The sequence below is a fragment of the Lygodium microphyllum genome, chromosome 23 (genome assembly GCF_053477565.2).
Source record: "Lygodium microphyllum isolate KBCC chromosome 23, Lygodium_microphyllum_v1.1.10, whole genome shotgun sequence".
NCBI classification, from domain to species: domain Eukaryota; kingdom Viridiplantae; phylum Streptophyta; class Polypodiopsida; order Schizaeales; family Lygodiaceae; genus Lygodium; species Lygodium microphyllum.
This window is the reverse complement of record NC_141157.1, coordinates 42,433,519-42,449,012: the sequence shown is the minus strand read 5'-3', so window position 1 is coordinate 42,449,012 and position 15,494 is coordinate 42,433,519. Positions and strand designations below refer to the sequence as shown.

The following is a 15,494-nucleotide window of genomic DNA, read 5'->3' as shown; positions in this document are numbered from 1 at the left end:
ATTGGGCCAATTCAATTTAGAATGTAAAGGTTTTGAATGGTTCAAATTTTCCCCAACACTGCTGCAAAGTTTCCCATGTAATGGCAGTTCTTTCTTTGAGCCGTAATGTGGTCTACTTCCACGTGAGTCAAACACGCGAGATAGAAGGCTTTTAAAGGACCAAGTGTCAAGAACTGGTTGGTGTTCGAACGTCCAACAATCACGCGAGATGGCAGGCTGATAAAGGACAAGTGTCAAGAAGTGGTTGGTGGTCGAACATCCAACAGTATACAAGTGTTGCTGACAGCTGTCCGGACGTGCAAAAAGGGCTACGATGATGCAACACATTAGTTAACGCACACACACATGCTCTCTCTCTCTCCCTCGGGGGAGGCACGCCTGTATTGCGCTGCGCGCATGACACTTTGGTAAGTTGATACTCGTTGGCTCATCTCCCATTTCCCGAGCAGTTTCTTGCCCGAGGGTCTCTATCTATATAATAAGCTTGCATTAGTTAACAATATACCCCCGATCCCCTCTCAGTCCTCTCTGATCTAGACATTGTACTTCGAGATATTCTCTCTCAAACACAGACATTATCATGTGTTGATAAACTGAAGGGCACTCAGCCCTCTCTGATCTAGTCATTGTACTTCGAGATCTTCTCTCTCAAACACAGACATTACCATGTGTTGATAAACTGGACTGAAGGGCGCTTAGCCGATCAGAGTCAGCCATGGATCTGAGAGCTGATGGCAAGAAGCACGAGAACCTTGTCGGTGGCTGTATGCTTGCTCAGAGACCAGATGACGTAGCTTTCCGAAATCAATCCGACCCTCATATTTATGCTTACCCCAACGCTAACCGTAACCTAATTGACGTTTACCAAAGCTATTTACCCCTGGTCACAGCTACATCTCATCAATATACGCCTAATTCTCCTAATCAGTACATGCAGATCCTTACAACTAGGCGGCAAACTTCAGGACAGTTCACGACCACTCTAGTACCTCAACCTCAGGAAGCTTTGTTGATCTCCACTGAACCACTGCATGAGCAGATTCCGCACTATGTTTCCAGCTCTACTAATTCTACGTCGTCAAGGGTACTCGAGCAAACTCAGACGGCGTTAGGTGCGATATCTTTGCTACCTGCAGCCGGTTCCAGCCATGAGAAGGGCGCATGGCAGACAGCAGCTCATTCGCGCCCGATGGTGCAGGCAATCGTTGAATCAGGGGTCATTGGACCTAATAACTGGAAAGGAGCAGACAGCTACAGGAGAGGATCAGGAGTACAGCATGCTGCAGGTCCGGTACTTATAAGCGGCTTCGACTTAAATGAGCCAGCAGCTATGGTCAGAAACTGCAGTACAATAGGCTGCGTAGCTGGCAACGGTGGCGACGTTCATCAGCAGCGGCCGAACAGCGAGGTGGATGAGAGAAAGCTGGATTGTGCGAATGCTAATGCCGGCCGCTTATGGTCCGATGGATTATCTGGCCATAACGCCATTGCAAGGGATGGATCTAAGTGCAATGAGGCAGCGGCAGCTTATAATATGGTCCAGCTGGCCGAGGGTAGTATGGATCTTAGAAGCAACAGCAGTGATATGATTACTACAGCAGGGGATGGAATATATTCGTGCGATAATGCAGGGGGTGCAGCTATGGGGGATCAAGAAAAAAGTACGAGCAGGATGATGAGAAGTCATGGTGGTAGCTGTAATAGACTCAGTGTTTATTGTAGTAGCGGCAGTAGGCATTACAGGGGCGTGAGGCAGAGGCACTGGGGGAAGTGGGTGGCGGAGATAAGGCTGCCCCGCAACCGGACGCGCCTGTGGCTCGGCACCTTCGACTCCGCCCAGGACGCCGCCCTAGCCTACGACCAAGCCGCCTTCGCCCTGCGGGGCCCGCAGGCCCGCCTCAACTTCCCCGCCTACCTGCCGTCTTATGGCCTCCACCCCGGCTCCGCGACCTCCCTCCAGACCTCCGGCTCGCGCCACGCGCAGGCTCTTAGCCGCTCGGCATTCACGTGTCTGCCCGAGCCGGGGCGGCCGCCTGATTATGATCTCCTTGCTTGCCAGTACTACAAATGGCCCGCCATCAGACAGGAAGCCCTGTCCAAGCTCCGCTCCGCCATGGCTGCTCCCGCATCTCACTGCAGTTCACGTCCAGCTAACTTGGATTCCTCGAGCTGCTTTCAATATGCTCATCGCCATGATCACGAACCGCAAGGTGCCGCCGCCGGAAACCCTACTTTTGTCCATAGACCTCAGTCAGAGCGGCACTTCCAGCCATCGCCGCAGCTAGTGCAGTCAAATGGAATGTCCAGCAGCCCTCCTACAGTGCCAAACTGTGACACAAATACTCTACCTGTACCTGGTGCGACTAATGTGACTGCAGCCGCAGGAAGCGGCGACAGCATGATACAGTGGGAAGACTTGGACGAGAGCCTCAGAAACAGCGCCCCTTTGCTGGAAGTTGATCTCACATGGGATGTCATTGATGCTCACGTCAAGTCAGATGGCTCGGATGATCATGATAATGGTCAATTAACAGTCGACGTCTCCAATTGCAGCCACCAAGGCAGTACACAGGCCACAGTGATTCACTCAGGCGCAGCAGCTTATAATTCCTGCGGTAGCGTAAGCGAGATGGACAACCTGTCGGCTGAATATCATGGAGATGGCCAGCAGCGTCGAACCGCAACCTTAATTTCCAAGCGCCAAAGGCTTTGCTGAAGCACATTAATCCTCTATGGCTCAACCAGGAGATGGTAAGAATCAATCTTCTCCTAAATCTTGCTGTCTCCGTTCTTACTTCCGCATTATTACGTGCAGAATCAAACACAAAATAAAGCTTATCCCTGGCCTTAATCTCTTTTTTCTCAAGAAATGATTCTTACATGTAGAATCAAACACAAAATAAAGTCTATCCCTGGCCTTAATCTCTTTCTTTTCACAGAAAACAAACTCTTTTGTAGATGCTCGGGTTTACTACTTATGACTTAGTGAGTGACACACAATACTTTTGAGCGACACTCGATCATCTGTGTTAGATGGTTTTTAATACTTATGAACTAGACACTTACATGCACTTGCTACATTTGTAGGAAACTCACTAGACGGTTTAATCATAGGCTACTCTATTATTCACCATATGGTTACGGAAACAATATAGTGGTTCAGTTTTCGTACAGGAAAAGGTTCAATCCTTCCACTTTTCTAAATGCTAAATGTTTCAATCATTGAGTTCTTCTCAGGCAACCTACATTCTCGATAACTAGATGCATTGATCTCATTCTTTGTGTCGAGGATTTGGACTAGTGAGCTTCTTGGTTTTATTGACAAAATCCTATTGTCGACTTGATTCACTTCAAAGTTTAACTTATAGCTGCATGTTAAGATGACTTATCAAATACATTTTCAGTGATGAGTTAGTTTTTAAAATTAGCAATCATAGTATCAATATACTATAGCAATAAGTGAAATTTGAGGTTCAAAATTATCTATGAATCGTTGAGAGCACACTTTCCAACTATACTATGACTAGAAGTAACCGTAAGGTTCAAAACTACATTGGAATCCTTCAGAGCACACTTCATTTAGTTTCTTGAAACTCACCACATTAAGACATATTATAATCAAACACTATGAAATACAATTTTAATTTGCTGAATAAATTTTTGCTAGATTACTTTTGATGGGATATTTATTGATTCAAAATACAAAGAAAGATGTCTACAGTGCATAAGGATTCAACGGTCATATTAGATTTAAGTTGATTTCAGTTCCCTATTATGATTCCCTAAAATTCATTGCATTGACATGTTTTCATTGACAAATCAAACAATACCAAATATACTCTTACATTACTAACTAAGAATTCATTACATGTCATTTTCATGGGATATTGATTGGATCAATATACACCAAATATACTCTTACATTACTAACTAAGCATTCATTACATAACATTTTCATGGGATATTGATTGGATCAATATATAGAGAAACATGTTTATAGTGCATAAAAGCTTAATTATGGTAGATCTATGTTCATTTCACTCCCCTATTAGAGAACATGGTTAATCGAAAGTATAAAAGCCCCTCTAATACAAATGGCATGAGCCAAATTTCATTGCTAAGCCTATAACTTTGTCTAATGTTTATCTTGACTAGAATATGTAAAATACTTTGGAAAGCCTTGTTATGTTAGTGCCACCTTTTCGCAATCGATAGTCAATGAAATAACCTAATCATCTTTCATATAGACCCAATCTACTTTCCTTAGATGATACTCTAGTTTGGGCCCTAGTTTCTAATAGTAGCACATTGGAACATTGCTCATTGTCTCTTCCTATTATTGAACTCAACAAGTCCCCCAACGGCTTATCCTGCAAGTGTCTATTGAGTAGTCTAGCATATTATCCTCCACGTCATCTATATTAATTGTATATATAGCAATCTAGAAAAGAAAGTGTGCTTTTAATGACTTCCAAAGAGAAACCAAAACTTTACTAATTATTACTAAAACTACATTGCATTAAGCTTGTATTAGACTTGTTTTTGGGCCTTACAAGCATCTTTAATTTTAAAATGGAAAAACCTAAAATTTTTCATAGAGTAACTCAAACCACAAAAATTTTGTATTATAAACTCGAGAGATTCGATATATGGCATTAAAGGGTTTGGATATAATGACCGAGAGAAGGAGAAAACTAACTCAAAAATTACTACAATAACACTAAATCTTGTACCTTAAAATAAAAAATTTTATTATAACTCTAGAATATAAAGTTCAAATGTTTTGAACACTACAACAAAAAGGCCTCTTAGACGCACTTTTAGATGCGGTTTTTGAATTGAGAGAAAATCTTATGGTCGCATCTATAAGCCCGTCTATTTGTGCGTGTACCATTTCGTGTCTATAGTCGCATGTATAAGGAAATCCATATGCACCAATAGACGCACTTTTGACGCGCATATACACGCATCAATAAACGCACATACGAAAACCAAAATTATTATTTATTTAATTTCTTTTGTGCGTCTACAAGCGCGTCTATATGGAAGATTAGACGGGCACATAGACACATGCATAGACATGCTTTTACATGTGCCAATAGACGCGAACACAAAACCAAAAATCTCCTTTTTTTAAAAAGATATTTAATTTCTTTTTTTAAATTTGAATTATATAGTGCGTGTATGGGCACATATACTCTACATTCTAGACGCGAGTATAGACGTGCGTTTTCTACAATTTAGACGTGCAAATAGACGCGAAGCACAGAATTGGAAAAAAAAACCCAAAGAGCAACCACATGCTCTCTGGTTTTTTTTTTCCCCTCCCATAGTCAAATTGTGCATTCGAGAAAAACACAATGGATCTGAAGACACGAGAATTGAAAACAAAAATCGACGTATTCATTATATATAAAACGCATTTACATAGGGAGTTTAAGTGCTTGCGACTAAAGCGTGGCCGCAAGCAATAGGCTCAAAGATGGATAATAGATATACAAGGAAACAAGGCCATAGAGGAGGTGTGGTGCTCTACGAATTTGAAGAAGAAACATCTTCACTAGCACCACCATCGCTACTAGCGTTGCTATCCCCCTCCTCACTATGCTCCACATCGGGGTTCGCCTACACACACAAAAGATCAAGGTTGCTTACGTACAATTGCAAAGAAAAAGTTATAATTAGCTATACTTTTAATAGAAAAGTAAGAAAAATATACCTCCTCTGGCTGTCAAATCCTCATAGTCTGGTTGTATTGCTCCTGAGTGATGAGACCCTCCTCATAGAAGTGAAGTCATGTGGCTACGCCGTTATGGCCTCCATGATAACCTACCTCTCTAGGAGTAGGTATCCTACCAACGATAGTAGTCTGCAAAACAATTATGAGACACAATGTATTAGAAAAAATTATATAAAGAATTGAAAAAATATAAATTTAAAAAACTAGAAATAAAAATATACTTACAAACTCTGCCTCCCACGACTCTCTGTTGCACAATCCATAATGCGACGATCCCATGGTTTCCATTTGGATACGTCGCACCTCTGCATGCTGGCGACTCTTCACTTTCTTTGCTGCTTTCTTCCATTCTATGCAGTGGCACATACGTGGTTGGCTATAGGCTCCACGCCCCTCCTCTTGTCTCCGGAGTGACTCCTTGGCGCGTGTCATGAGGTGGGATCTTTTGTTGTGAAGCAAATCCCTCACTTTTGTGTGTCCCCAATCATCCGAGAATTGCTGACCCTCAGGATTTGGGTACCTCCTATGGACTACCCTCAACACCTCCTGCCACAAGCCGCTTTTCTGATTCTTGAAGTAAATGCAACAATCTTTATACGTCGCATGCACGACACTCCTCATGTACGCCATTACATCCCTTCCTTCATCATCATGGAAGATACCACCAGTATCTGTAACTCTATAGTACTGGCATACAAGCTCCTCTACATGATCTTCTGGTGAGGGTGATCGCTCGCCACCTCCTAGGCAACCCCCACATAAGCCTCGTCCTCCCCCTCGACTCTCCCTCCTCCCTCTCTATCGACTACCCTTTTCCTCACTGAATGTACGCGCTTCCGCAAATACACGTGTGTCAGCTGACGCTTGTGCTTCAGCCGATGTATATATAGGCGTTGCACGTGGAATACTTGCAATTAGAGTTTGGACATTTGGTATTTGGAAAACAGTGCCAGGCAAAGACATCAGAGGCGTTCCAGACATGACGTTGAACACCTCATCTGCTATGGGAGAGGGACCAATGTGTCTAGTCATCTCTCCTATGAAGTCTTCCTTACTAGGAAAAATTCTCCAAAAAAAACATTGAACCCTCTGCTAAACAAGATCAATGTATCGTTCATGCGCTCCAAATTTGGGTCATTTCTAGATGAACCAGGATGCGACATCTACAAACAAAACACAGGAATAAGACAATATTTACTAAATTGTTTTTTTATCAAAGGTGGCGCGTGTGTATTCGCATCTGAGATACAGAATAGACGCGCTCTCAGACTCTTCCTTGAAGTGAAAGCTTCTAGGCAGAGCGCGTGTATATTCGCGTCTGAGATGCAGAATAGACGCGCTCTCAGATAGGTCTCTGAAGTCAAAGCTTCTTAGTAGAGCGCGTGTATTCTCGCATCTGAGATACAGAATACATGCACTTGGAGATGCGATTGCAGACGCAATAACAACAAACATAGCTGCACGTCTATGTCTGTGTCTGCACTGGAATCTACACGCGCTGTCAAACGCGCTAAGTCAGCCGCTCTCAAGCCGACAACCACCATCCATGATTTATTTGTGATATAAAAACTTCAATCATAGATCCTAATACAGAAAGAGAGAGAGAGAGAGAGAGAGAGAGAGAGAGAGGACTCACCTTGGGTCTTTGGTGTGGACGGGTGGTGGTGGTGCTTCCTTCCCCTTCTTCCTCTCCTTGGTAAGTTGTTCTCCCTTGATGCTTGCTGCTTATTGTCTCCTCTCTTTGCGTCTTGTTCCTCTTGTTCTCCTCTCTTTTGTTCTCTCTTTCTTCCTCTCCTTGGCTTTCTTCTCTTTAGTTGTCTTTTTTCCCTTCTTATCTCTTTGAAGTGAAAGAAGAGGTGAATCATGAGGAGGTGAGTCATGAAGAGACTAGTGGAGGTAGACTACATGTCGGCTGAACTCGAGCTTCAGAACGCACAAAAAACGCAGGAAAGACGCAGTTTGAAAAGAAATCACTTGTATCTTTTGAATTTTGACGTTTGCGTCTATTTTTGCATGTATATGCGCGTCTAAGTTTACGTAAACGCACTAATAGACGCGGAGTTAGACGTGCAGATAGATGCAAGCGTAGACGCGCAGATAGACACAGACATAGACGTGCATTTAGCACGCTTGTGTTTTTTTCATAAGTTTTTGTATTAGAATAATTAATACACCTTGAAGTTTTTATGTAAACATATTAATAACAAATTTGATGTTGTTATGAATTAGGTTTCATCATGTCATAGTTATCACCTAGTGCGGTGCATGCTGATGAGTCAATGAGCACATCCTCAAGTGAGGATGAAACATTACGTCTTCATAATCGAGATGCATGGCTATGACGAAAAATTAAATGCATGTGTGATCGTTGTTGAGGATGTATTTTTCGAGCATGTCGAGTTGCAATGTCACACCTCAACATGTATGGAGAATAAAACCGAGAAAAATCACCGGTATTCATTGTTTTTAACACTAAGATTGCTAGTCTATGTTACTCAATATATATTAATGTACATGTAACTCCCTTTTGTGATTGAACAGGATGCGGTGCCACATTCTCAGATGCTCCCTCTCGGGCATCGAGAGACTGCAAAATGTCGACGCGATGAGGCAGAGTCTTCAAGAAGAGTGGAGACTGACGACTATGATAGTAGCCCTCATGAAATGCCCCATCAAGTTGTAGAGGATGAGATTTTGGACAACATGGTATACCATCTATTTTCACAACCGGTTCAGGGAGAAGGTCACTCTACGAAGCCAGATGATCTACTATATGTAGCATCATCTACTCCGTTGTATGAAGGTTGTACGTACTCCGTTCTTCGTGCGTCCCTCGAAATACTTAACTTGCAAACAATTTATGGATGGAATAATGTCAGTTTGGATGCGTTATTGAAGTAGGCATCAATTTAGTTTGGCTTATATATGAATGATAATATTAATTGTTCTATTTTGAAATCAGACACAAATATATATTGGTGGTTTTTTAACTCACTTTTAAAAATATATATAGGTTATTATCACAAATGCTTCCAAAAGGAAACAAATTGCCAACTAAGAGAGAGCAAGCAAGACATTACTTGACATCTTTGGGAGGCCTCAATTATGTCAAGATCCATGCATGTGTCAATGATTGTGTCTTATTTTGTGGGATTCATGAGTTCGCACGAGAGTCTCTTGTTTGTGGTGAATCAAGATACGAAGTGGAGATGAAGTCAATGGATGTGCCCCGTAAGGTTTTGTGACATTTTCCGATTGTTCCACATATTCAACTTATGTTCAAGTGTAAGTTTATTGAAAAGCTCATGTCATGGCATGCTAGTCATCGTTCAAGTGATGAAAAATGGAGGATCCCTACAGACACACCTACATGGCAACATATAGACAATTTGTGGCCTGTTTTCAAGAAATTTGAGATTTGGTCTAGGTATGGATGGAATCAATCCATTTGGCGTCAAAAGCACATCATATAGTATATGGCCAATGGTATTGGTAAACTATAATATTTCTCCATCCATGGCAATTAAAATGGGACATGTAATGTTGTCCCTTCTGATTTCTAGAAAGCACAAGGTAAAAAACATGGACATTTACTTAGAGCCTTTGATTGAAGAGTTAGAAATGTTATGGGAAGTTATTGAGTGCAAGATAGAAGCGCATCTGTATCCTCTAGAGATTTCACTTTGAAGGTCATGTTGTTGTGGACCATGAATGACTTTCTAGGATATGGAGAGTGTTTAGGTACATGTATATAACTCTATATTTGAAATTCAAGACTTGAATCAATTGCATGTTATTAATTCACTTATTTGTTCAGGTTTAACCACATCAGGATATCATGCATGTCCTATTTGCAGTCCCTCTCTAGTTTTCTCTAGGCCGACATGTTTAAATAAGGTTATCTATGACAATCATCATCGATTTCTTCCTATTCACCATCCCAAATATGTTCTCCCTACTAATGGAATGGCTCCACAATCTCTAACCATTCGAGATTGGAAGGAGAGATGGATTAATGCCAACAGCCACCCTCCACTCGACACGAGTCGGTAATAAGTATATTTCTCTCGATTGACTTTAAGGTATTTAGCATGATGAATTGCTTACATAATATATTGTTTGTTTGTTAGGTTCTCTATATTTTTTTGTCTTTCGTATTGGACTCGAACTCAAGATCAATCACTTGTTGGACCCCATGCACATATTCAAAAATATTGTATCTACATTATGGGATCACTTGATAGGGGCTCGTGATTCGGTCAATGTAAGGGAGGATTTACGAAGCATTGGTCGCATGAGACGAGCCTCGCCACGAATTGGACCCAGAGGAAAGATAAATGTACTCCATGCATCTTGGATGTTGTCAAAGAATGAGGAAAAAGTAGTGAAGGAATAGATATGTAGCATTCGAACACACACAAGATGTATGAGATGTCTCAAGGGAGCCTTCATAAAGAAAAAGAAAAGAGGTGTGGAGTAACTATCTGGTTTGAAGTCCCACGATTGGCACAAAATGATTCAAGTAAGGGTATCTCTAACCATGAATATAGTAATTAGTGGAATAACTATGTGTAAACTTTGGGATATGATGACTTTTTCCTCAACTAATCATTTGATCTATGAATATTATTTACATTCAGTTCATACTTCCTACTAGCATATCCCATTGTGTATCCAAAGATGTACATGATATTATTTACAAGATGGGAGAGCTTGTGAGGTATGTATACATTGTATTTTTTCATTATATATTGCATACATCATGTAGTGAACCTCTTTGAATTTCTACACAAAAATAAACAATTGTCAAATACATCTTGACGGATAGTGAGCTTGAAGGAAATTGATCCAAACACATTGCAAGATGCTCGAGTATTATCTGTTGAGGTGGTTTGTTTGGTAGAGGAAATTTTTTCTCGCTCCATTTTGACTACTCAATTACATTTACTCGTACATTTGATTGATGAGATCGCACTTTGTGGGGCAGTTCATGCAAGGTGGATGTTTTTTCTTGAGCGCTTCATGAAAACCTTGAAAGATTTTGTTAGGCAAAAAGCACGGCCTGAGGGAAGTATGGTCGAGGGTTGGTTAGTGCAATCATCCCTTGTTTATATCTCTGAATATCTTGCTGAAGTGGACCCCTCTCAACCACGACTATGGAAAGACGATGAAGACTTGAGGATGCCTCAAGCAAAAGGAATGAGTAAAGTGCTAACAAAAGAATAACTTCGTAAGTTAAATAGTTTTTGTGTGCTCAATAGTGATGTAATGAGCAAATGGGTGACACTATATAATGAAGTAAGGGCAAGAAGAAAAAGTGAAAGACAAGCATTTCGCACCAGATATGGACGTAATGTCTCATTTCCAGATCATCTAAATGCGCTTTCATGTCATATTGATATAGATTGGTTACATGAGGAAATGGAGAGAATGGAAAAAGAGGAGGAAATTAATATATCTCAAGAAGAGTGGGAATATGCATGAGGTTGCTTATGAAAGGTGAGACATACTATCAATTAATTTGTTTCTAGTTATATTCATGGAAGGTTATTGTGGCTTGGTCCAAGATATTCTGAAGCTTGACTTTAGATGATTCTTTATATATGTACTGGATGTGAAGTGGTTTAAAAAAGTGGTAACAAATGGTGAGCATTGCACAATCAGACGTCATCCAAGTGGTTTTGTAACCATTGACTCTACAAAATCTCACCAAAACAAGAATGACACATTAGTACTACCTCAACAATGCAAGCATGTATATATCACTACAATAGAAACGAGGCATAGATGCGCATGTTAGACGTGCAAAGTCGGGCGCATCTATTAGAGCGTTTATAAGTGCGTGTAAACGTGCGTGTAAATAGACGCGAATTTTGCGTCTATATATTCGTGCAAATAGACGCTAATATAGACGCGCCAGCAGACACACAATTATTTAACCACCTAAAATTAGCAATTCACATATTTAAAAAACCAAAGTTAATAATTATTTAACCACCTGAAATTGATTCTTGAGCATGTACATGTGCGCATGATAAAAACCATAGAATTAAGAATACACATTGAATCATTGAATTAAAAAAATAGAGTTAATAATTACTTTTTCATTGCTCTCTAATGAATGGCAGTTCCTCCAGTTGACAAGCCTGATATAAGTAATTAGTGGCAAGCAACAGAAACCTTACAATTAGTAGCAAGCATTGCAATATGTATCTCGTAATTTCTCTACGTACTTGAAGATGATAAAAGATACTTCCTTTTTATTATGGAAAACTCAATTCAGCTTTAAAATTAACTATTGATTCTTGAGTATGCACGTGTGCGCATGATAAAAAGCATAGAATTAGGAATACACATTGAATCAATAAGCAAATTAAGTATGTTACAGTGAATGATCCATCTCATCTTCAATGAGATCAACCCTTGCTAAACTATCTACTTCTAGGTCTATGTTACCAAGAGGTAACGAAACAAATAAGTCTATCCCACTATCAGATGTGTTGCTATATTGCTCAATAACTTCATCAATATCATCGATAATCACATTATTGTCTTCTTTTGCATTTCCTTGAACATCCTCGCGAGGTTCATCTTGTACTATATCACGCATATCATCCATTATGGTGTCATCATGCACATTATCATTAATTGTTGGATTTTCATTTGCTATCTCCATGTCGGTAAGATTACCATATATTGGTTTTGAACGATTAGATATAGGGATGGCATACCACCATTGGTTATTGTTTACCATTGAATGATGCACAACCTGTATTTGAAAAACAAAAGCAAAAAACTTAAGTACTTATTATATTGTGTATATGTATCACATGTATACATATAAAAATTTAGCATTTGCATATATACCTGCTCGCATTGTTGAGGTAGTACTAATGTGTCATTCTTGTTTTGGTGAAATTTTATAGAGTCAATGATTACAAAACCACTTGGATGACGTCTGATTGTGCAATGCTCACCATTTGTTACCACTTCTTTAAACCACTTCACATCCAGTACATATATAAAGAATCGTCTGAAGTCAAGCTTCAGAATATCTTGGATCAAGGCACAATAACCTTCCATGGTACCATTGGCAGCCTCGAAGTGAGCAAGGACACCAGAATCTTGGGTATTTCTCTTTTCATCTATACGTTGAGTTTGAAGATGTTTACCCTCACACCAAAGTGCATTGAATAATGTGCACTAGTAGTAAAAGATAAAAGATCAAATATGTCAAATATTTATATAAAATAAAACTTAAACAAACAAATTAATTGATAGTATGTCTCACCTTTGATAAGTAACCTCGTGTGTATTCCCACTCTTCTTGAGATATATTAATTTCCTCCTCTTTTTCCATTCTCTCCATTTCCTCATGTAACCAATCTATCTCAATATGACGTAGGAGCGCATTTAGATGATCTGGAAATGAGACATTACGTCCATATCTAGTGCGAAATTCTTGTATTTCGCTTTTTCTTCTTGCCCTTGCTTCATTATATAGTGTCATCCATTTGCTCATAACATCACTATTGAGCACACAAAAACTATTTAACTTACGAAGTTCTTCTTTTGTTAGCACTTTACTCATTCCTTTTCCTTGAGGTACTATAGAGGTCATCCTCAAGTCTTCATCATCTTTCCATAGTCGTGGTTGAGAGGGATCCACTTCAGCAAGATATTCAGAGATATAAACAAGGGATGATTGCACTAACCAACCCTCAACCATGCTTCCCTCAGGCTGTGCTTTTTGTCTCACAAAATCTTTCAAGGTTTTCATGAAGCGCTCAAGAAAAAACATCCACCCTACGTGAACTGCCCCACAAAGTGCGATCTCATCAATCAAATGTACGAGTAAATGTAATTGAGTAGTCAAAATGGATCGAGAAAAATTTTCCTCCACCAAACAAACCACCTCAACAAATAATACTCGAGCATCTTGCAATGTGTTTGGATCAATTTCCTTCGAGCTCACGTATCTGTCAAGATGTATTTGAGAATTGTTTATTTTTGTGTAGAAATTCAAAGATATATAATGAAAAAATACAATGTATACACACCTCACAAGCTCTCCCATCTTGTAAATGATATCACGTACATCTTTGGAGGCACAATGGGATATGCTAGTAGGAAGTACGAACTGAATGTAAACAATATTCATAGATCAAATGATTAGTTGAGGAAAAAGTCATCATACCCCAAAGTTTACACATAGTTACTCCACTAATTACTATATTCATGGTTAGAGACACCCTTACTTGAATCATTTTGTGCCAATCGTGGGACTTCAAACTAGATAGTTGCTCCACACCTCTTTTCTTTTTCTTTATGAAGGCTCCCTTGAGATATCTCATACATCCTGTGGGTGTTCGAAAGCTATATATTTGTTCCTTCACTATTTTTTCCTCGTTCTTTGACAACATCCAAGGTGCATGGGGTAGCTCAATCTTTCCTCTGGGTCCAATGCGTGGCCAAGCTCGTCTCATGTAATCAATGTTACGTAAATCCTCCCTTACATTAACTGAATCACGAGCCCCTATCAAGTGATCCCATAATGTAGATACAACATTTTTGAATATGTGCATGGGGTCCAACAGGTGATTAATCTTGAGTTCAGTCCAGTACGGAAGACGAAAGAATATAGAGAACCTAAGAAACAAACAATATATTATGTAAACAATTCATCATGCTAAATACTTTAAAGTCAATCGAGAGAAATGCACTTCTTACCGACTCATGCCGAGTGGAGGGTGGCTGTCGGCGTTAATCCATCTCTCTTTCCAATCTCGAATGGTTAGAGATTGTGGAGGTATTCCATTAGTAGGGAGAACATATTTGGGATGGTCAATAGGAATAAATCGATGATGATTGTCGTAGATAACCTTCTTTAAACGTGCCGGCCTAGAGGAAACTAGAGAGGGACTGCAAATAGGACATGCATGATATCCTGATGTGGTTAAACCTGAAAAAATAAGTGAATTAATAAAATGCAATTGATTCAAGTCTTGAATTTCAAATATAGAGTTATATACATGTACCTAAACACTCTCTGTATCCTGGAAAGTCGTGCATGGTCCACAACAACATGGCCTTCAATGTAAAATCTCTAGAGGATGCAGATGCACTTGTATCTTGCACCTCAATACCTTTCCATAACATTTCTAACTCTTAAATCAAAGGCTCTAAGTAAATGTCCATACTTTTTACCTTGTGCTTTCCAAGAATCAGAAGGGACAACATCACATGTCCCTTTTTAATTGCCATGGATGGAGGAATATTATAGTTCACCAATACCACTGGCCATACACTGTATGATGTGCTTTTGATGCCAAATGGATTGATTCCATACATACCTAAACCAAATCTCAAATTTCTTGGCTCTTCTTTGAAAACAAGCCACAAATTATCTATATGTTGTCATGCGGGTGTGTCTGCAGGGATCCTCCATTTTCCATCACTTGAACGATGACTAGCATGCCATGACATGAGCTTTCCAATAGACTTACACTTGAACATAAGTTTTATACGTGGAAGAATCGAAAAATGTCGCAAAACCTTACGAGGCACATCCATTGACTTCATCTCCACTTCGTATCTTGATTCGCCACAAACAGGACACTCTCGTGTGAACTCATGAATCCCATGAAATAAGACACAATCATTGACACATGCATAGATCTTGACATAATCAAGGCCTCCCAGAGATGTCAAGTAATGTCTTGCATGCTCTCTCTTAGTTGGCAATTTGTTTCCT

At 39.9% G+C, this 15,494-nt stretch overlaps 1 protein-coding gene across 1 annotated transcript; it reads left to right on the top strand.

Annotated features, from left to right (window-relative positions):
* Positions 1-439: 439 nt before the first annotated feature.
* Positions 440-3,172, top strand: LOC148016107 (uncharacterized). The gene has a single exon (XM_087664339.1). The coding sequence runs from the start codon at positions 716-718 to the stop codon at positions 2,714-2,716; it is 2,001 nt and encodes a 666-aa protein (XP_087520465.1). The 5' UTR covers positions 440-715; the 3' UTR covers positions 2,717-3,172.
* Positions 3,173-15,494: the final 12,322 nt, after the last annotated feature.

Coding starts and splice junctions, on each gene's coding strand:
- LOC148016107 (XM_087664339.1), top strand. CDS start 716: ATGGATCTGAGAGCTGATGGCAAGAAGCACGAGAACCTTGTCGGTGGC.